Consider the following 24,317-nt stretch of genomic DNA (forward strand, 5'->3'; position numbering starts at 1 on the left):
CATGTAATTAAGCATTATAACTGATTCATAATTAAAAAAATAACAATAATGGTAATAATAATAAATAATAAAAGAATAGAGGAATTTCTGAGGGCTATCAACATTTTTAAGATTAAATTTTACATAATTTTTTTTTTAAATACATTGAATAGTACTTGGCAAACAATAGCATACAAAACAGAATGATCGACTTTGTAATGAATACAAAATAAAAAGTTATTTGAAAAGAATAATATGCTTTCATGAAGCCGTATTATATTAGGAAAATAACTTCAAATTTCTGACCAGGCAAAGTGTTCTCCTGATAATGAAGTTTTATTTCATGTTTTACTAGTGTGTTCTGGGATTATAAATTTACAGATAATCTGAGTTATGGACTTCCAAGGGTTTTATGAAATGCCTTCTGGATATTCTCTACTTGTGCTTTGAAATTCAAGGCCATTCAGGATTTGTTCCACCACAGTGTTGCTATTCTGTACATAAAGCAACTAAACACTGAGAGAAAACGAGGCATCTCATGCATGACAAAGTGTACTGTTCAAAACTTAGAAATATACTTTTTCAATTCATCAATGATTTATTCCAAGAAGATGCTTGAGGACCATGAAGGTGGACTTCAAACTTAGTTCACTCTTTTTGAATAACTCTGTGTAACAACATTTTATCATTTGAAGATGATTCACTGTCTTATTCATAAGGTATCTTTCTTGCCAGCAATGTAAATAAAACTTCACATTTTCAAATGTTTTTAATTACATCCAGATGGCTTAAAATTTTGAGGGCAATCAAATATTTTTTCAAAAACCTCATTATAATAAAGAGACTGCATTAAAAAAAAGCAATTATTAAAATTTTTTGCCATCTCTAACCTATATTTCATTCTAAACTCAAATTTAATTTCTCTATGCTGCTATTAAAATGGACAATTTTACCAACAATCTAATATTCAATAAAAACCTAGTCTGAATAAACTTTAATTATACAAAAAAGGCTTAATGGAAATAATAGAGGAAAACAAAACTAAGTCAGTAAGTATAAAAACCTATTTCTGTTTCATTCTTTAGAAGAAAATACATATTTAAAAAAACTGTTTCATTCCTTTGTAAATTCATATTCTATAATGTAAGTAATTGATAGCAGTATATTAAATGAAAAATAATTTAGTATGAAATATTTTGTGATAAAAAGACGCTTGAGTGCCTGCATTCATGTAGGTTATACATATCAATCAAAACTTTACTTGAGCCAATTAGTGACACACCATAAAATGGATGGATAGAATATGTATCTAAATAAATGCATTTATATTTCTGGTAACAGATGAACCAGCTGTTTACTGAATAAAAGTTTATTGACCAGCTGAAATACTTCTGTGAAAATAGTTATGCTTCTCCACTTCTTCACACACAAAAAATATATCATCAGAATTAGATTTCTAAAACTTAAAGATAAACATACAGTTAATCCTATCAATTGGCACATCACTGACTAACTCATATAAAACCATATAATATCATTACTTTTCTTTTTTGTTTTACATCATTTATCCAGGTATCTGCATCTGAAAAGTTCTTTAAATTCAGTTCTTCACACCAATTCTTTAAAGGTGAATCCTACAGAAAGCACAAAAAAATAATACAATATAATTCAATGAATAACAGACTTTTATTTAAAATGACGTTACTGTCTTAATGCTGAATTGTTTTTAAATAGAGAAGTGACAGCCTTTATGATATTTAATACATATAAATTCTTGCATGCTCCACACAGCTTGGTACGGAAACTGTATACAGTCAAAAGTCGTTAATCCGGACTCGTCGGGACTTCGGCGATTCCGGATTATCGATTTTTCTGGATTATAGATCATCAGTTTAAATCTGGTAAGATGGCATGCAGAAATTACAAAATTAAAAATATGAAACCGTAATTTATGAAATAAAGAACAATTATGATCTAAAGGGTATCAAAATTTACAAAAAGAAAAAGCTTAATATTTATTTGTTTACTTTATTAAACATTTCTTTCAATGTAAGTTGCTTCGTTTCGTGTGATAATACTTTCTCTTTAATTCTATTAAACAGACATAATTTCTTGTTTAGTTACAAAGTTCCGCTGTTCAAGTCCTATAATTGCTGTGTTGAGAATACCGACTAATTTGTCAATCGAAATGTTTTCGTTTTCAATAACCTCTGGGTCACTTTCTTCACTATCGGAAGCGAATTATAATGACGAGGAACTTGATTTAAATCATATCAAAGATGGAGTACATCGAGATGAAATACTACACTTAGTAAGGAATTATAAGCCAAATAAAATAAAAACATCTGCCCTGAAGATAAGGATAGTGCTGGCAGATCAACTTCCAATCTGCTGCGTGAAATTGATAAACAGATTTCGGATTTCAAAACATACTTTCGCTTTGTAGATACAAATTACATATTAATAAATATATATCGGAAATTCTATTTGACATAATCGAAAGTTCAAGCTTACTTTTATGAAATTACTCTAACAGTCTGCAAAAAATAATAAGCCGGATCCAATTCGAAGATTAAGGAACAACGCAATCTGCGACATTAACTGAATTAGATAATTTTAGCTTAGCTTATACCTCCGTTACACATTAAACGCGCATGCGCACAAACATATTTGCAGCCGTAAAGGTCTTAAGCGCACTCTTAAATGCCTGTGAACATGCGTGAAAGCGACGCATGCGCAGAAAGTTTGTAGCTTTGAGGTCCGGATTATAGATCATTCCGGATTATGGGTGTCCCAATTAATGACTTTTGACTGTAGTATTAACCCTCTAAGCAGCATGACTAGCTTTATTTGATCATGAGATTTTTTGTCACTTGGCACATATTAGCTTCTAATTTATAATTTAAGATCTTTTGCTTTCTTTAATAATGTAAATGTCACCTTAATGAATGTAAGTGTATAAAAACAGAGACTAAAATAAGTAATTATACAAATTTAGATAATAAATGCTGTTTAAATCTAAGTCTTCATAACAGATCTCTAATCATGTGCCGCTCAGAAGGTTAAGTATCATTTGTTCAAAAATGTCCTTTTTTTGTCATAAATTAAAAAATAATACTAATATATTAAATTTGTAAAACGTTTTGAATTTTTTACCACACTGGCTTTAGGTTGATGTGTCATTTATCCTGTTATGACGTGAATATCTGGTTGTAATGAAAGTTTTTTGCCAAAAACATTCTTAATAAAGTTAGGAAAAAAAAAAAAAAACATGAAAGCCATATCTTTAATGTGGATAGTAATCATCAGTCAAATCTATGATTTTCTGCCAATGTTTTGGTAGTTTTTCAAAGCCTTTGGTGCAGAAACTTGGTGGTTATGAATGGATGATAGCACCAGCAAGACATAGCTGCAGGTGTGAAAAAGGATAAAAGTCCAAAGTAGCAATGTCTGTATGGTGGATGTGGTAAAAGATCCCATTTGAGTCCGTACAGAGTCCAGCTGGTGAATGCAAACACATGTGGTTTCTCATTATCTTGATAGAGCATTACCTTTTTACACTGGAACTCAGTTTGATGTTTTCTTTGACAGCAGCGTCAACACAGACTAGAATCTTCACTGTACACCTTACTGTCATGGGTTTTACCTTTTCCCAGATACTCTTTGCGAATAATACCACAGTTATCCCACCAGATACAACACATGATCTTTTTGTTAGTCAAATTGCACTTTGCAACACTGCCGAGAGGGTCACCCGACACAGACCAAACCCCTTTTTGGCTTGCATTGTTGAAGTAAATCCACTCTTTATAACAAGTGATGATGTGGTCCAGAAATTTGTCCTTGCATTGATATTCAAGCAGATTAATGCAAGCCAGAAAACATCTGCCCTTATCTGCTTGAGTAAGCTCATGCTGCAGCCAGTGATTGAACTTGTATGTCAGGTTTATGTGATACATAGTATGACTAATGGACATGGTATAAATGTCTAACTTTTTAGCAAGCTCTCTTCTTCCACATGTTCTCGCAGGCGGATCTCATCATCAGTAGCCTGGCTAGAGCATTCTGCTTCTTGAATGTCAATAGTCCTTCTTTTTAAACTTTCGGTACCAAACCTTCACAGTGTCTATGATACAATATTAGTACCTAAAGCTGTACACCTGATTTGGTAACATTCTGTAGCTGACTTTTTGCAACAGAACTGGAAGTAATGATGGTACTAATCTGGTAGCATTATAGTTCCATTCCAGATACCTTGTACTTAATGATAACGATATTTTAGTACAAATTTCACAACACAATGTTCTAAAGTAAGTCTCTTTCTTTCAAACATGAAAAATCATTCGACAAAATGTGATTAAGCACACCAATGTGAACTATTTGCAGTGGCAGAAAACTTTTGTTAAAACCCGATATTAGATTAAGCTGAAGAAATTTAATATCACATTTCATTTACAGTTTTAAAAGTGTCAAGTGTAGTGTTAATAATTGGGTTTAGGCTGATTATTAGACGTTTTTAACACGGTTAATTCAAAAAAAATTACTGAAAATAGACTTTATGAATAATGATATACTTACTATAAATAAGTTATGCAATTCAGCAAAGTTTTTTTTTTCAAATGGAATTTGTAGTTTTCATTCATGCATAAATTAAATAACTGATACTAAATGGAAAGATTTCAGTTTCTCAGATAAACTGAATAATTAAAGTCCACATTTAATTCCTGTTCAGTTAATTAAAAATCATCTTTAAATAAAACTATTTCAAAAAGAAACAAAACTCATATCAAAAATGGAAATATGTAAATGCAGGTTGGTGCAAAAACCATGCAATTAACATATATTTTGAACTAACCTTAAAAAGGAATGCCAGCTTGTAAACATAATAAATTACACTTAATTTTTAAGAAAATTTTGAAAGAAAGCCAAAATATATTACAGATTAAAAAAATTAGTACTATTTTGAAAAGTTATGGGTAAATAAAATAACTTTTGAGAAACATACATAACCACAAATGTTGAAAACATTTTACGCAAATCTGCATATTAAGATTTCACATTTACTTCACAAAAATTATAATGTTATGTATATGTTATGCTATGTATATAAATTACATCAAGATAGTAACAAAGATGTTTATAAATTACATCAAGATAGTACAAATAATAATTAAAAAGAGCACAAGGAAATTTAATGCAGAATATTTTTGCCAATTTAATATTAAAATCTTAAATGAATTTTTTTAAATTAAAAATGTTTGAGAACTTCATATACAACAGAAGCTAAAAAATTTAAAATATTTTTTCTGCACTTAGAAAAAGACTGGTATACAAAAAGAAGAAAAAAAAAATTGACACTTTTTGGCCAATAGCAAAATAATGTAAGCAGCAAATAAAGACAAACATGTTAAGATATATGTTAATTAAAAAAATTAAATTACCATCAACAGAAAGTTCATTCTCCTTATTTATCAATATTTAGTACTTTTATCTGTATGACATAGTTTCAAATAAAAAGAAACAGATTAATCTATATAACTGAAATATCTTAAATACCTGCTGTTCATCTTGTTGTGAAGCAATCTGATTTTTGATTTTTCTAATATTGCAGCTCAATTTTTTTATCCCTGCTTGAAGTTCTGTTGCAGAAGTATAACCAAGTTCTTGTAAAGCCTACAATGAGCAAATAAATCATGCAGTTATTTCAAGATACCATTAAAAATTCAAACAACGTACAATTATACTGAATATATTGGGTGTAAGATGCAAATGTATAACTTATTAAATGTTAAATTTTAAAACTCTGTTAAAATGACAACACAACCAAAGTTATTTCAGCTTAGTTATTTTCTCTGCTTTTAAAATACAGTGGCTTCCAAAAGTTAAGCATGCGATGGTAAAATGAACAAAAATGGAAAAATGAACTTTTTATTCACAACTAAATTTCACATGATGGTAGAAAATGCATTTATGCAAGAAAGAAAACAAACATTATGTACATAGATGAAAACACTATCTAATTTATGTAAATTATATGATGATGCCAATTTCCATCATTAACAAATTAATGTCTCTCCATCTTAAAAAACAAAACAAAACACACAGACACACACACCATAAGACAATGTATGAAGGAATCAAACATTTCAGATACTAGCAACTGTTATTCATCCATTAGAACTGTCGAAATGATTGAGACTTGCTGGAGAAGTTAAACGTGCAGAGACAGTATGCCCAAACGCATCCCAAAGATTTTTCAATTGGATCAAGGTTGGGGGAATACAGCTGCCATTCCATATATAAGCAATGCCCTCACTCTCCAGGTACTTATTAACGATGCTCATTTGATAAGGTCTAGCATTACCATCCATATGGAGGAAATCAGGACCAAGTGCTGCAGCATAGTCTCTCACAATGGAGTGTTGCCAATAGTCCTTTTTTTGGAAAGGACTGTAATTTAAACAGCTTTCCCATCCTTGTCATTTTTTAATTTAGAAAAATTCTAAATGTCATTTATTTAGAAATTAAAAATGTATTGCAGCTGAATGATAAACATTCGATATTGTTATTTGAATAGTTGGAACAAGGGGGTGCCAAATTTTTGCTTGCCTTCACAGCCAATTCTAGCTGTGATTTTCATTTGGTGATACAGTTCTTCTGACATCATAACCTAATGAAAAATAGGGTGTACAGAATTAAAGAACCTATTTTAAAGCTGCCTACAGGTGCAGCTGCTGCTCACAATAATGCTAAATAAGTTTATGAAATTATGCTTTATTAGTAAAACTGTTTTACCAAAACACTAACTCTGCAATAGCTGCTGTATGGAAACCTTAGAATTTGAAGGGGATTCAAAAAGGTCCAATAAATAATAAAAACCTTCAGAAAATAACAAAATTTATAGAAACAGGATAATTTTCTATTCATCTTGGAACAGGATGAAAACCTATTTCTGCAGAAGCAAATACAGGAGACTGTGCTTCAGATGATAGAGGACACAGCTTCAAACTTTCAGACTAGTACCAGTATTCTGCATTTAGCACAGGCATTGGATAGGCCATGGTCAGCTGTCCATAAGATCTTGAAGAATATCCTCCAGTATTATCCTTACAAACTTCTACTGGTGATGTGGTTGTTTCATGATTTTGATGCTTGACTTTGATTCTCACTTCAGCTTCTTGCTTACTTTGAGGTCGATTCAGAACATTTTGGAATATCTTCTGGACACACAAAGCAGATTTTTATTTGGATGATGTAGTGAATACTGAAAACTGCCAAATCTGGGAATCAGAAAATTCATGCCCTACCTTATAGGATCTGTTGCATTCACTAAAATCGACAGCATTATGTGGATTTTCCTTCATAATTTATTTTAGGCCTGTACTTCTATGAGGACTTAAGTCCTACAAGTCCAGTGATATGCTCAATCACTAGGTAGCTATATGTATTGTTTTTAGAGAACAAATTGTTCCAGCTCTGCAAGTTCCAGTTCTGCTCTATCAAGCTTAAAGATTGTGCATGCAGTGCCTTGCATGCACAATCTTTAAGCTTGATGGAGCACCTCAACACATTGCATTGTGTGTTATAAATGTTCTTAAATGTCATTTTACAGAAGAATGTGTCATCAGAAGGAATTTTCACAATGTGTGTCCAGCCCAATAGAAAGTCCTCAATCCATGCAATTTTTAGCTTTGGGGCATTTGAGTAAGTTATGAGAATCGAATAACTTAATCTTTAAGCCAGTATTTCATGTCACATGTTCAACATTTCCAAAAACACACTTCGGTAAATTGTGGAACATGGCATCTTACAATTTTGGATGGTAGCTAAAAATGATGGCCATCATGTGGAACATGTTTTGTTGTAATATACTCCTCCTAAAAATAAAAAAAAAAAAAAATAAAAAAAAAAAAAAATAAAGGTACAAATGTAAAAAAGGGAATCAAAACACACAATTTACATATGAGGTAGAGGTTGCATTGCTGAATGCAAATAGACAACCAAAATTAGCATAAAGCACAGTCCCGCAGTCACACCACAATGCCTTAAAAAGGGGCATGACAGACCTATGTGTCAGTTCCCAAGTAGTAATAGTTCCATGCAATCTGAGATAGCCAAAGAGGAAGCATGAGCTAAAAAAGACACCATTTGCACGATGAAATGCGTTGAAAGTTGTCGGGATGTTGCAAGCTGGTGCAAGAAAATCCACTATTGTGAGAGAGCTGAATGTGCATCGCAGTGTCATAAACAGGCTATGGAATCATTATCAAAGGGATCAAAACCCATGTAGAAGACACGGGTCTGGATGCTGGAGGATTACCACAGTGCTAGATGATTCGCTTTCTGTTGCTATGTGCAAGATGCCGCAGATCACTAACAGCACAGCAGCAGTAGGACCATATATTCTTTAGTTGTGATTTAACATCGAGAATGTTTGCCGAAGAGGAATGACATAGCAAGAGCCAAGGGCATGCTATTGGGCATGAAAGATCATTGAAAGAGACTATTACAGAGAAGGAGACTTACTTATATAGATTGGAGTAGCAAGGAATGACAGCACCAACCTCTGCATGATTCCTGGGGGTTCCATCATAGTCCTCCAATACAGCAATGCAATTCCACAACCTCTTGTGCTTCCCTGCAATGGTTATTCCTGCAATGGGAAGCAATATTGATGGGTGATAAGCTTATCCACATAGAGATGAGCAATTACTTGAAGAGTGAAACCATTTCACGTCTGCCATGGCTTGCTAGATCACCAGACTTGAATCCCACAGAGCATGTGTGGGACATGTCGGGATGATGGATAGCAGGTTGCAGTAAGCAACCTGGCACCCTCCATGAGCTCCGACATGCATTACTACAGGAGTGGGCCCTAAAGTCCCAACAAGTGATCAACAACAATATTGCCAACACATTTCAGATAGAGGGTGTTACAACTGTTAGTAGCATGATGTTTCCATTGCACATTCTTGCAATTAATTTGGTGTTTTGCGATGTGATGGTTGTAATACATGTGTTTTTGCATGCCTTTGCTTTATTCTTTGCTGTGTGGCCAAGTAATAGTACACCAACCTCTTGGATTAATTTCACATATATCCATAAAATAGTTTTTGTTTTATTCTGTGTTCTGCCTTTGTTGCTTATTTTTAAGCAGGAGTGCAAAATTTGTAAAACTATTGTAAAGGTGTATGTAACTTGTGTTAATTTCCTCACAAGCAGTTGAGTGATAAAATTAGCGAATACTAATTTGACCTGGGTTCAGTTCCAGCCGAATGGGCTGGCTGCATTGGCATTTTTATGGTTTTCCTCATGTGTAATGCATAAACAAGCCAGTTTCCCTTAGAATCCTCCATGATAGACATCCCACTCTTTAGGCTGATAGCCATAGTGTACTTCACCATAATCTACCAAATGTGTAATTTCTTAATATAATGCCTTCTGGTGGCTGATATTTGTAACTAACTATTTTTTTTCCCCCCCACTAAAAGATACTCTCATCCCTTCATTAAGTCCACCATAAAATTTCACAATTTTCTGATAACTGGTTTTGCTTGTACAGAGCTTTAAAATTCTTTAATTCTAGACATCCTGTATTTGTTATTTTGTTTCCCCTGCCACCTGACATTATGATCGTCAAATATCAGAAAGCTTTCTAATTGGCTAAAGGGGAAACTGGCCCTACCTTATATATTTGTACATTGGGGTTGGCAGTACTGCTTAACAGTCACTTGGCCTTCCCTCACATTCTCCATATAGGATGTGCTTGGTTTGCATTAGTTTAGTTTCATTCATTCTAAAATACTTATTTTGCTTAGCTATATATAATATTATTCATACTTTTAATTTGGTACTTTTTTGTTACACATACTTTTTGTGATCATCATATCTAATTTTATTAAGGGCTGTTATCCCCATAAATAAATTATGCAGCTGATAAGAAAAAAAAGGACCAAGTGATTATGTTCATATAAAATAACTGGAAAAATGATTATGAATGGTTAGTAGCCAGTATTATTTCACAGGTAGAAAAGTATACTATATGACAGTGTTTTTAAAATTGGATATATAAAAGTTTGGCAGAAAGACAACATTAATAATCCCATTCTAAAAATAAAAGCAGTGTGTTACCATCCAGATTTTAATTGATAAGTTTATCATGAAAGCAAACTCTAAAGAAGGAGTTAGAATAATTGCTTCAGAAATAGTTCAAATATACCATGAAGTTAAAACACAATTATTCCTGTAAGTTGATTGCAGTTTGAAAGTAAGTTAAAAATTTACAAAAATTCCAAAGTAGCTGCAAAAACATGTTGGAATAGAACAAAATCTGGAGCAGTTGTTAGAAATGTGCTTGGTAAAAAGGCATTAGGCAAACTGAAAAATCATGATTCATTACCTAATCTTCAATAAAAATAAATCATACATAATCTTCAATAATAAAAAAAGCATGAACAAATCTTTTTTTTTTTCAAGTTAAATTTTTATTGTACTTTATTCTACATATTCTTAAAATTAACTGCTTGCATAATGGCAGATCAAATACTATAACAAATGTGTGTGCAAAATCAAAATGTGCATTTACAAAATGAATTTTTTTAAACAATAAATCTACACGTTTTCTTATTCCATATTTAAATTTTCTATTTTTAGTTAATAATAATAAGAATTATTTTGAAATGTACAATTAATGTTCATAAGTAAAGACTGAAAACTTCATTAGGCTACATTGAGCAAATGATGAGAGAGACACTTTTGGTACCAGGGGGGATATGTGATAATGAATAAAATCATTAAAAATGAAGGGAAAAAAAAATCCACATACTAAAACTGCTTCATTATCACCATCTTCCAGCAGATCTTGAACAGAGAGATATTCCTGCAAACGTTCCTCATCAAAAGAGAGCTGTTAAAATTTTCATTACTATTTAAAACACATTAAATTCTATGCACATACATAAATTCTTTTATGACAAATAAACAAGTTTAACAAATTTTTTCATAATGATCATTACTATGTCCATAATGAGTTCAATATACAATTAAAATAATGAATACGGTTCATAACACCCAAACACTTAAAAAGCCAGAGATGATACAAATGCTAAGTTTTCTAGACCCCAAATTATAAAAAAATTCTTGAAACTCTTGAATATTTCATAACAGAATAATAATATTAATAATAATTAGGAAAGGAAGAGTACTTGTTAATCAATATTAAGAATTTTTAATTTCAGAAAAATTTCATATCTCCATTTAATGAAGAACAAATTTAGAAATACTTTATAAAAATACACCTATATATAATAAGAAAACACATATTTTCATAAATATATTGGCTCATTCCCTCAACATAATTTGATATAAAAAATAACAATTTATCTTTTAAAAAAACATTCTTTAGAAATTTGTAAAGTCAGAATGTATTAATTAAGTTCTGATAAAGAAGATTATTCGGAAAGTTCACTCAAATATATATTGTGGGTATATTCGTATACATTACAAATATATAACACACTTAACAATCAATCCTCTACAGAAAATTAAAAGTATGGAACTTCGGACTGCTACAAACTGATGCTGGCCATGAAGATTCACAGATATTGCAAGTGTTACGAGTTTGAAATATTTATTTCTTTGAACTTTTGTGGCAACGCTGCGCAGGCGCGAGTGGACATCTTCTAGACAACGAGGACAGTTTTACTCTCGACCTACGCAGTCATTAAGAAATTATACTTCTGCTCTCGGTAAGAAACCATGTAACTGTAATTTCTTTAATTGTAAATAATTCTGTTCATTAAAGTTTGTGTTGCAAAACTAACTTACAGTCTACTAATTCGATGGATACACGAAACATGGTCCATCGAGCTGGAGAAGTTCGAACTGTTTTAAAACAAAAAAAATTTGAAAGGCGAAATGACTAATGAGAAAATGGCTCCTGTGGAACTGTTGCAATTAACAGTCTTTAGTCGAAAACGAGGATATATAAAATCGCAAATATCGAGAATAAAGTCATTCTTACAAGATGAAGTACCAGTAGAAATACGGATATTATTCAAAAGCTTCAAGCAGTGGACAAACTACGTTCTAAGTTAGAGGAGTTACGCAAAGAATGCTACAGCACGCTTTCGGATGCTGATTTGCCAGCCTTTGAAGCAAGCCTCGATGATCTGCAAATTGACCTCGAAACATGCGAAGTAAGCCTTCAAAAAATTCTCAATCAAAATTCTATTGCAAATGCTAAAAGCCGTCTACCCTCTTGCAACTGTAAAGTAAAATTGCCATCAATTAATCTTCCAGGAGCAAATTTCGCGTTCAAAAGACAAAAATGAGCATGATTCATTAATGACAGTGGAGCCGATGAAGGGGTGAAAAGACAGGAATTTTGAAACCAAGTGTTGCGCAATCACTGGTGCCAGACGGCTCAGTTAGCGAAACGCAAAATGCTTTTTGTTTTTAATCGCTTAATACAAACAAAAATGTTCTTCTCTCCACGGTCACAGTTAATTTAAGGCAATCTAATTGGGAATGGTTAATGTTAAATGCTTTATGTGATTCAGCCTCAACGCGAAATTTAATAACTGAGGAAGCAGCTGATTTATTAGGCTTTCAAAGATTGAGGTGTAGAGCAGATTCAATTGGATTAAAAAATACTGTAGTTCCGATTACGGAAAAAATAAAATTTGTACGCGCATAGCTAACGACGAAGAATCTTTGAGTAAGGAACTTGACTTCTTAATTTTACCAGAAATTGCTGGAAATGTTCCAGCTGAAAAAATAGATGTCAAAAATTTAAAATTGCCAGCAAATATAAAGTATGCTAATCCTAAATTTTATTTACCTAAAAAAATATGGCTTCTTTTGGGAGGTGAAGTGTTTTACGAATTATTAAGGGAAAACCAAATCCAGTTGAGGGGTAATTCTATCACTTTAATTGAAACAGTTTTCGGATGGATGCTAATGGTTTCTATTCCCGTCGTGTATCCAAGTAATTATTGAAGTTATTTTATACAAGATCGTGTTATACAAGATCGGGTTTAAGACAATTTTGGAAATTAGAATCAATTGGAGTTCTCCAAAGTGTACATTCAGATGAGGAAGTTATGGCCATAACACTCTTTAAGAATTCTGTGTGTTATAAGGAAGGGAGGTACGAAGTTGGGGTTACCATGGAAGTGCGACTTTAAGGAATTAAGTGATAATTTAGCAGTTGCCAGGAGATGACTGAAACATTTAAATAGAAAATTTGAGAGATAATCAGAACTTTATAACGACTACTGAGAGATACTGAATGATTATGAAACTCACAGTATCATCGAAAAAGTTCCAATGACAAGTTAGAAAGTGTAAAGCCTCTGTTTTATCTACCATTTTCAATGGTTCACAGAGACTCTGTCAGTTCCAAGAAACGAATCATTTTTGATGCCAATGTACATGAACAACTTTTCTCTGAATGACTGTTTATACGCTGCTTGTCTTATACGATGTTCAACATGCTTGTCTTCTTCCGTTTGAATGCAGTGGTCGTCTTAGCAGATATCTTTGCATGAAGAGGATTGAAATGCAGTACGATTTCTGTTTCCAAGTAAAAACCCAGGTACAAATGAACATTATGATATCCATATTTTCAGATTTTGCCATGCTCTGTTTGATGTCAAAGCCAGTCCTTTCTTGCTGTCTGCCACCATTAAAGAACACATCGAAAAGTTCTGAGAGATGCATTCCGCGATGGTGGAAATGCATGATAAATGTCTGTATGTCGACGATTTTGTTGGAGCTTTCGACAACGTCTCATCTGCCTTTCACATGTCGTGTGAAGCCAAAAGGATTATGGCTGATGCAGGAATGAATTTATGTAAGTGGAGTTCCAACAGCAAGGAACTGTTACAAATATGGGAAGACAAGGGGTTCAAGATCCATCTCATTCATTCAGAGTCCAGTCCTACTGACAAACTACAAAAGGTTCTCGGTCTTCCATGGCACGAGCATCAAGACTACATCACCATTGATGTGAAAAATTTACTCGAGTTTAATAAAGGAGAAAGTGTTACAAAAAGAACTGTGTTAAAAACAGCGGGGAAATTGTACGATGTGCTTGGTCTTCTAATGCCGTTTACAATCAGACTCAAATGTCTATTCCAAGAACTATGGCTTAGGAAGTGTTCATGGGATGCAGAACTTCCAGCAAACCTTCTTCAAACGTATACTCAATGGAAACTTGAGTTATCTGATTTTACAAACTCACAAGTCCCTAGGATGATCCTTGACGGTAGCCTAGGTGATGCCAATGAACTTCAAATCCCCGTCTTTTCCGATGCCAGCCAAAGGGCATACGGAACTCCAGTATACTTAAGAGTTAAAAATGTTGACAAAATCTCGGTAAACTTAATTGCTTCGAAGAGTCATGTTGCCCCATTAAAGAAACTGACTCTACCAAAACTTGAACTCATGGGGGCATTGCTGGCAGCCAGACTTGAAAAAGAAATAAAACAAATTGTAAAACGAAAAGGGACACCTACAATTCATTTTTGGACAGACTCCCAGATCACATTGTTCTGGATTAAAGGACCTCATCATAGGTGGAAACAGCTTGTTTCCAATCGCCTGAAAGAGCTTCAAGCTCTTAGCAATCCTGAAGTTTGGTCACACATCCTGGTAAACTAAATATAGCTGACCTTGTAACAAGAGAGGCTAGTGTAAAAGATCTTTTAAAAAATGAGACCTGGTAGTCAGGTCCTGAATTCTCAAGAAAAAATGTAGTCTCAGTATTTCAGGGTAATAATTCAGTTCCTGAAGAATATTATATTTCAAAATTGAAAAAAGGTTCCTGTGTAGAAGGAGATATACCTCTATGTTTAGCTGTAACTAAACAGAATGTTTTGCTTCATAATGATCTGCTTAAAATTACTAATAATTTTTCTAAACTTATTCGTATAGTTTCTTATGTTTTGAGAATTATTTATAACTGTAGAAACCCAAAAGACAAAAAAGGTGGGTATCTGAAGTGTCAAGAGTTGAACAAGTCAGAATTTGTTCTTTTAAAATTTGTCCAAAGTGGGTATTCGGAAGAAATTTATGCCGTAACAAAATATAATCCTTTAAGTATCATTTAAAACACACAGCCGGAAATTCTCATTTTACTCTAAAAGAATTCACTACAGTATTAGCGGAAATTGAAGAAGTTCTAAACTCCAGACCATTGACTCCATTGTCAGCTGATTTTGATAATTTTGAAACCCTAGCCCCAGGGCATTTCCTTATTGAGAGATCCATCACTTCCATAGCAGAACCCCCACGTACAAATATCAATGAAAATAGGCTTAGCAAGTCGGAAAAGGTTTCCAGATGCTCTCAAAATCTGGAAGCTTTGGAAAAGAGATTACTTAAATAATTTGCAACAACGCCATAAGTGGCAGTTCAGTAAGAATAACGTAAATGTTGGAACCTTGGTGCTGGTAAAGGAAGAAAACCTATCATGCACCAAGTGGTTAACAGGAAGAATAGAAGAAATACTCACTGGACGTGATGGGAAAGTAAGAGTTGTGAACAAACATACGCTTGTCACAAGGCAAGATACTTAAAAGATCTGTACAATATATTTGTATGTTACCTGTGTATTAATTATTGTATTTAAGTTTCATTTCTATATTTAACATTACTATTGCACTTTGAGTGTAATTGCTGTATAACTTTCATTTAATTTTATATTGTATTGTTTTATAAATGATAGAAATATTGGATTAAGAATCCAATTGGCGGGGAGTGTTACGAGTTTGAAATATTTCTTTCTGTGAACTTTTGTGGCAATGCTGCGCAGGTGCGAGTGGATATCTTCTAGGCAACGAGGAAGAGAGTTTTACTCTCGACCTACACAGTCATTAAGAAATGATACTTCTGTTCTCGGTACGAAACCATGCAACTGTAATTTCTTTAATTGTAAATAATTCTGTTCAATAAAGTTTGTGTTGCAAAACTTAACTTACAGTCTACTAATTTGACAGATACACAAAACAGCAAGAACTGCATTTTATTTTTAATGAACAATTTTATAAGTTACCAATGAAACTAAACTTTTAAGTTCATCTTTATGTTAGTTTTAATAGAACTGAATTTCAAAACAAGTGCAAAGATTTTAACATCCAATTTCTATTAAAAATTAAAAAGAAATGCAAAAAATTTAGTAATTTGGGGGTGTTGGTAGTTAACATCAAAGATGTAATGATATGATAAGCTTTTACAGTTTTTTCTGTGAAAATGTGATAAAAAAAGAAAGAACATTAGAAGTTTGAAAAAAATTGGAAACAAAATGTAAAAGCTTTGATGTCTGAAAATACCCATAAGCAGTAATTAATTAATAAAATATATGGAATAAATGAAAGAATGATAACAGAAATTAATTATGGGCCAATTCAAAATTTTAGTATATTTGGTGAATGCAACCAAAAAAGGGTATAAAATGAATACAAAATTATAACTGTATGGCTAAATGATGTCACTGTTAACAATCATTCTTATACTGCTCGGAGAAATTAATTTTATTTCATTTTATTTTTAGGCTAAACATGTCTATTTTTTTAAAAGTTTAACTCTTTACTGATCTGTAAAAGCAATTTATTTTTACAATTTTCATCCATTATTTATTCCTAGATTTAACTGCAGCTTTTACGACAACTCCAGTTATAGTTTGACCTTTAATTAAATATACATACATATATATATATATATATATCAGTCAAAAGTCTTTAATCCAGACGCCCATAATCTGGAATGATCTATAATCCGGACCTCAAAGCTACAAACTTTCTGCGCAAGGGCATAATGCATTTACGCATGCACATAATACGTTTATGCATGCACGTTTAATGTATAATGGACGGTATAAGCTAAGCTAAAATTATCTATTTCAGTTAATGTTGCAGATTGCGTTGTTCCTTACTCTTCGAATTGGATCCAGCTTATTACTTTTTGCAGACTGTTAGAGCAATTTTATAAAGGTAAGCTTAAACTTTCGATTATGTCAAAAAGGATTTCCAATTCAAGAGCTACCAAAGGATCTACAAAGCGAAAGCATGTTTCGATGTCTACCAAACAAAAAGTGGATAAAGGCATATCCTTTGCTTCTCTAACTATTCCGAAATCTGTTTATCAATTTCACGCTGCTCTGTGGGGAAGGGGGGGACGTTGTGGCGCGCAATGAACTGGAAGTTGATCTGTCAGCACTACCCTCATCTTCAGGGCAGATGTTCTTATTTTATTAGGTTTATAATTCCTTTCTAAATGTAGTATTTCATCTCGATGTACTCTGTCTTTGATATGATTTAAAACAAATTCCTCGTCATTATAAATAAGTTTTTTTTTTTTTTTTTTGTGTGTAAATTTTGATATTTTTTAGATCATAATTGCTCTCTATTTCATAAATTAAGATTTCATATTTTGAATTTTATAATTTCTGCATGCCATCTTACCAGATTTAAATTGATGATCTATAATCCGGAACTGCCGAAGTCCCGACGAGTCCGGATTAAAGATTTTTGACTGTATATATATATATATATATCAACAATATACAAACAAATATTTCTATCAATGGTATTCCAATGAGACACATGAAAGAAATAATACTATGAATTTATCACAATTTATGAACATGTATTTTTTACAAATTCAAAAAATCTCAATACTTTTTTTTTACACACATTAAAATCTCTAGATATGGATCTCTACCCAGGGTTCGTACACATTTCTGCACATGGAAATTAAGGACTTTTAAGGACCATTAATAAAAAAAATTAAGGACCTGTGAGCAAATGGGAACTGAATAAATTCAATTAAAAATATTATAGCTATGTCTTAACTTCACTTTTTAATACCTTCCTAAAAATAAAAGAGATCCATAAGTAGGATGCATTATTTTTAAACATAGCTTAATTAACATAATTATTAATGCGTTTGAGAATAAAATAAATATTATCAAATCTATCAAGTATCATTAAATATTTTACACTTATAAATAACTAGACATATTTTGACATTTTAGTTACGTTTTACTAACAGCTTTTTTATTTTTAATGTCTCATTTTGTCACATACTTGCTCAATCTAGAGGTTTAGTTAATACTAAGTAGGTTTTATGTCACACAGCATATGTTAAAATGAGCATTAAAATCATATTCAGCATGGTTCATAACAAAAGACTGGCTGTTGTCACCACTCCTGCTTGCCTAATGACCTGCTAATCAGAACAAACCTGAAAGGCCTGATGTAGGCACAGTTAGTAAGTTTTGAAAGTTAGCTGAGCTCTGTCTGACGCAGTTAGTGTCGTAGCTTCGTGTAGAGTTCCAGGGATTGTAACTCAGTTAATATACTTTAATGTTCTATTAAGCCACTAAAGCACTAGAGGTGATAAGCTGTTTTTCATTATTTTAAGTTTCACTAGATGCGAAGAATAAGTTTTACATGAATTTTTATATTTTTGTGTTTTACCTTGTGACTACTGTAAAGGTTATAGAAAATCAATAACTAACTTTAATATGCAAAGATAATTTTTAAGGGTAACTTAGTTATAAGTAATTAAATTAGGTATTAGATAATCTTAGTCATATGGATTTACATGGACACTATCAAATTAAATTTATTTTTTAATAATATTTGTTAAAAAAAACCTATTAATATCATATTCTAATAAAATTTCACAGTTTAAAATACATGCAATTTACGACATTGAATTTTAAACAATGTTAGGATAATTACACATTAAACATTTATATTTTGTAGCAACAAAGCAAAATAATTATGCACCTTTTTAATTTGAAGCCCTACCCAGACATTTTGGCTAATTTATATCAGTTTCCTTCTCCTTAAGCAACTTTTCTAACAATTAGAAATTTATTTCAATACACAAAACAATGCTCTCATTAGTTTCTGCCTGTTTTATCTCCTAACTGTCAACCTCTCCACAATGTACTATCTATGAGGGTTTACTTCATCTGATAAAATTAAATAATCCACCTTCCCCGACAGACGTGAAACAAATTATGGCTATGTCTGTAACTATAAATCAGAGGTTTAAATAAGCTTCTTATTTAAAAAGAACTTCGAACATAAAGGCATGTTCTTATGCTAACAAAATCAATTACAGCTCGTGGTGATGTAATTAAACAAGAAGAGTCAAATTCACACTAAAAATATGGACTAGTGGTCAAAGACAAGTGGTCAATTTAATTTCAATTTAACCTGGTTCAATAACACATATATCGTCATAATAAACTTAAATGTCAGCAGCGGCAATAGAAATTATCAGAGCGGATAGGAACTAATATAAGGAGCAAGCAGAGATCAGAAATACACTCTTGTTTTACACTCCAAAAACCTTAGTTTAAAAACTGTCTTAGTGATTTGCATTCTGGTGAGGAAATAGGAATGGGAAATTATAGTAATGGCTGAAATTGTTAACAACTGTGTAATTTACATAATAACTACATATCTCAGAAGAATAACTTTCTTTCTCTTTATATATTTAGTTCATTTCTTCAACACATTTCCTTTTCATTATATGAAATACATATGGTAAGGTCCGGTCATAGAGCTGGTGAGGCATCATTTTTAGAATTTAGTAACACACCGAGCAACAAAATCTAGAAATGGCAAAACTTTTAGAATTTAGATCAGGCATTGGAAGCAGAATTTAGAAATGCACCAGGCAGCAGAATTTAGGATCCACAGAGACTGCATCAGGTATCAAAATGCCTAGCGCCAGCCCTGTGTATGATGCATTAAGACATATTAGATGAATCTTTTGAATTGCCAGTTTCCAATTTCTTTATTAATAACAAAATTTCTTTCTATAATGCCTGTCCATATGATAAGATTAGAAGCCTTTTTGATATTTTCCATGCTTATGTCTTGTGAAAAGTAGAGAAAAAGAAAACTGATGCATATTCTGAGAATTCTGAGAAATGGCGAAAAACTCTTACCATGAAAAAATTAAAAAGACGTTTCTAATTAATTACATAGCTATTTTGCTTTTGCTTAAAACTGTTTCATAAATTGTGCTTTATAGCATTATACCTACGGTGACCATATTTTTTCGGAGAAAATAAAGGACACTTGTAACGTGACATGGGGGGGGGGGGTTGTGCATTCGTGTGACGTCACAAATGTTAATTTGGGGTCTTCCAAGGTGTGACAAATTGTGACATGGGGATTGGGGATGGGCAGGGTCAAAATTATCCCAAATATTGCGATCATTTATGGACACCTCCTGATAAAAAAAAAACTCCAAAAAACTTAGTAATTCAAAAGGTTTATTAAAACAATAGAAGCAGACATTAATATGTTCAACGAGTTTTAAATAATGTAATATGTAAATATAGGATATTAAATAATTTATTGCTCATACTTTCCAGATGTATGGATTTTTCGCAAAAGTGCCGGTTCATGCTTCAAAAAGTCGTGAAATTCAAGGCAATTCATTTCAAAGTTAAATTTTACAGCTATGCTGGCTTGTAATGTACTAACACTTAATTGGGTTTTGTCACTGGTCCACATATTATTTACTAATGAAAATATTCTTTTGACGGGAGCATTAGTTCCAGGTAGACATAAAGCAAACTCAATGAGTTTACAAGTATTGTTGAAGGCAATATGATTCGCTTTAAAGTGATTAAATATCTCCACCCACCTTAGGTGGCAGGATTTGCTGTTTTGCCTCCATTCGTCAATTTTTTCATTGGTAATGTAATTTTTTACGAGGGTAATTTCATCAAGTAATTCACCGTCGGATATTTCGACCGAACATTGTTCTGATATGAAAATGTAACTTGCCTCCACCTTCGACCACACAGGGACTTCTCGCAAAGTGATCCATTCAAAAACTTCTGCTTCATTGAAACACATGTCCCAATTGCTTAGATATTCAATGCATGTTTGATAAAACGTGCAAGCTTCAGAGATAAACTGTGTAGATTGCATATCTTGCACTTTTGATAACGTTTTCTTTATCACTATTGGAACAAACTTCTCATTTTTTCTTGAATTTAGCTTAGTTTTTAATTCCTTAACAAGTAACGATGTTTCACACATTGAAATATCTTGACCTTCAGCCTTCAAAATATATTGATGAAACATTGACGCTTGATTATGAACAAAAAATAACCATTCCTCTGATAATTCCCCATTGAAAAAAGTTTTAAGTATTGTTGGGCATTTATCCCGATTTAAAAAGTAAGCCTTTAAGGGTTCAAATAGTTGTAAAACTCTATCCAGTGCTGGCAGAAGAGTTAACCATCTTGTTTTACTGTAGCCAAGTAGCTTTTTCTATTGGACCTCTGCCTCATCACAAAATTGTTTCAATATTTCTACTCGTATTGTGTAAATATAGAAATGTGAGTAAATTTTTACCAATACCACTTCAATATCTATTGTAAGGCAATCGACCGCAGTGCTGATGCAATTATTGAATATGTGGGCTGCACAATTAACCCCAATCAATTTCTTTTTGCTCGATTGTTGCATTTTGTATAAAACATTGTTTTTTCCTTTTCTTTGAGAACCACCAAAATTAACATTTGTATTATCCGCGCACAAGGCTACCAATTTCTTGGTGGCCCCAAATTTCTCCAGTGATTTGATACAATTTGTCAAAATATCGGAATTTTCACCGGGAAGCTGTTTTATATTCAAAACTTTTACTCTAACTCCAAAATTGGGTAAAAAATATCTGACGAGAATTGTACATAATTTGGTGTTGCCATGATTCGAACAATCAGAATAAATGGTGATATAATTTGTTTTGCTTAGGTCACTTTTGATCGCTTCAAATGAATATGGGGCGAAGACATTGCAAATAATTGATTCCATTTTTGTCCTTGCGCAAGAATATTTTTCTTCGAAACACTTCTTAATTAGTTTGGAGGAGCAGTCACTAGATCTAAATGAATAATTGTGTTGAACTGAATGATAACACCACGATGCTTCTTTTAGGGCTAACGCGTTTTGGGTGTCATTATCTCTTTTATTAACAAAAAATTCATTTAAAGATTTGCTCGTCGAAGCCTGCATATCCGCATCTTTGTGTTTTGAAGTTTGAAGATGCTGATTAATTGCTGATCTGCCGCTATTTGCAATGTTGAAAGTGGCTAAACATTTACTGCATCTGACATCGCTATCCGATTTTCCTTTTTTTATGAAAGGAAATTCTTCCTGCAATGCTTGGTTGAAAGTGCACTTTCTTTTAGGCGCCATGAATGGTAAAAGTCAAGATTTCTATAAAATTTAGTTAGATAATACCGAAATATCAAAACTGAAAATACAAAGCAAACTTACCTAGGAGCTAGGACCAGGGTAAGTCATAAATTGATTACCGTTGAGTAAACTAAAAGCTGTAAAATACAATATTTGGGTAACATTGAACGAAGGACGTGCCGCGCGCACAAACCATAGAAGGAGAATGAACACAAAGATTAAAGAAACTAAGCAGTCCCTAGTTATGTGGTGGTGGTACTAACGCGAGAAGCAAGCATTGCTCCGGCCCGACTGCGTATTTGTCAGCGTACGGCTCGGCTGGCATTTAGAAAAATACGTTGCGGGTGCTCCGATCTAGAGTTGCAGTAAACCAATTTGAGAAATTTGATTTTGCGATGATTTCTCAAAATAAAGGACAATATGCTTATTTCAGGAAATAAATAAAGTTAGAGGACAGAGCCTTCAAATAAAGGACTGTCCTCTGAAACAAAGAACGTCTGGTCACCGTAATTATACCTTGCTTATTTTTCAGATTCAAAACATTGTATAATATGTGGCCAAAATGGAACTTTATAATATGACAGTGAAAAATAAAAATGCTTTATTTTAATGTTATTTCTTAAATATAATTCCAATACATTGCCATTATTTTAATGAAATTTTTCAGTGTTACAATGTTCTAAAAAAGTCGCCAAAAATTTCCCAGAGTTCGGAATTAAAAATTTTCCATAGAAACCGATCTTAAAATTGCCAAAATGTTGATAAGTCACCAAATTTAGAACCATTTAATAAAAGAATTCACATCCACAAAAGTGGAAAGTTGTTTGAGAGCTCTTCATTACAAAAAATGAAATAATTTCAAAACTCTTATGTTTCACTTCTTGCTCAGAAACTCGAGTATCCCACCAGTTATATTACAAATAGGAACAAATTATAATCCATGAACCCATTCAAAAAATAACCATATTTGTCAGTGAATCGCCAATATTGCTGCAAAATGCTAATTCACACTTAGAATGGCAGTCGTAAAAACAGACAGAAATTTCAGATTATTAAAATTAAGGACCTTCTGCTGATTTTGGCCGAAATTAAGGCTTTTAACGACCAAAAATCGATTCCAAAAAGCTTAAGGACTCTTAAGGACCATACGAACCCTGCTACCATCAATTAAAAATTCACAAGAAGCAGTAATAACAACAAATAGAATTTTGTTAATATTTATCTGAGTCAAGTTATATAAAGATTCTTTTTTTGGCTTTCAGATAAGTAAAAAGTCTAACAACTATGTAAATATAGTGTCTACAAAGATTTAAAACTAATTATAAAAAGCATATCAGAAGAAGTGAATTTTACCATTCTTTAATGTTGCGTACTATTCTTTCATACTGAACTTCTCCTGCTTTGCCTTTCTAATGTAATACATTTCTGTAAGTCTGGTAGTATCTGGATGCTTTTATAGAATTTGCTGTTGGAATATTCTTCCATTTCCTCGAATCTTTGTTAGATATTGACATATTTACTTATCTTCCATCACACAGATATTTACATATTTACTTATCTTCATAATTTAGCAATATTTTATCTACACTTTTTACAGCCACACATATTTATTCTTGACAGACATTATTGCCTATGTATGAAGTAACTATTGTTTGCATGTGCTTTTATTCCTTATTGAATTTTAATAAAATATTTTAGGTTGTGCAAGTCACACTCAATGCCATATTTACCACATTTCTTGAATAACTATGGCTCTCTGGGATTTATCCAATAATGAGACAAAAGTCATCCAGTTTTCCCAAGATTACAGCATATTGCCAAATATTTGAAAATACATTTTCTAAAAAGATGGCATTTTACAAAAGTGCAATACACATAAATTGTAAAAATGAATGTTGGAAACTGGGTTCAAAATAAGCTATAATAACATATGCAACAGCTACATAAATTATTATCACTCATAAAATGGCAGATTAAAGATCTTAAGAAGCAGCTTTCCACTATTTAAAGTCTTATTATATTAAATAGAAATATATGCATTGAAGGGGGGAAAAATATTTCAACTTCATTTAAGGCAAAAATAATCCATTTCCTGCC

At 32.3% G+C, this 24,317-nt stretch overlaps 1 protein-coding gene across 2 annotated transcripts in view; it reads right to left on the minus strand.

The window, feature by feature from the left end:
* The window catches only part of Arp5 (Actin-related protein 5), a 115,617-nt gene that overhangs the window by 43,070 nt on the left and 48,230 nt on the right, over window positions 1–24,317 (minus strand). For both annotated transcript variants that reach the window (XM_035371528.2, XM_035371530.2), the window contains exons 10-12: window positions 10,805–10,885; window positions 5,536–5,652; window positions 1,521–1,613 (exon numbers count right to left, since the gene is read on the minus strand). In XM_035371528.2, coding sequence (XP_035227419.1) covers window positions 1,521–1,613; window positions 5,536–5,652; window positions 10,805–10,885 — 291 coding nt within the window. The remainder of the gene's footprint in view (window positions 1–1,520; window positions 1,614–5,535; window positions 5,653–10,804; window positions 10,886–24,317) is intronic.

Source organism: Stegodyphus dumicola, chromosome 8 (genome assembly GCF_044657685.1).
Source record: "Stegodyphus dumicola isolate Sdum_Otavi_A_Nest chromosome 8, ASM4465768v1".
NCBI classification, from domain to species: Eukaryota; Metazoa; Arthropoda; class Arachnida; order Araneae; family Eresidae; genus Stegodyphus; species Stegodyphus dumicola.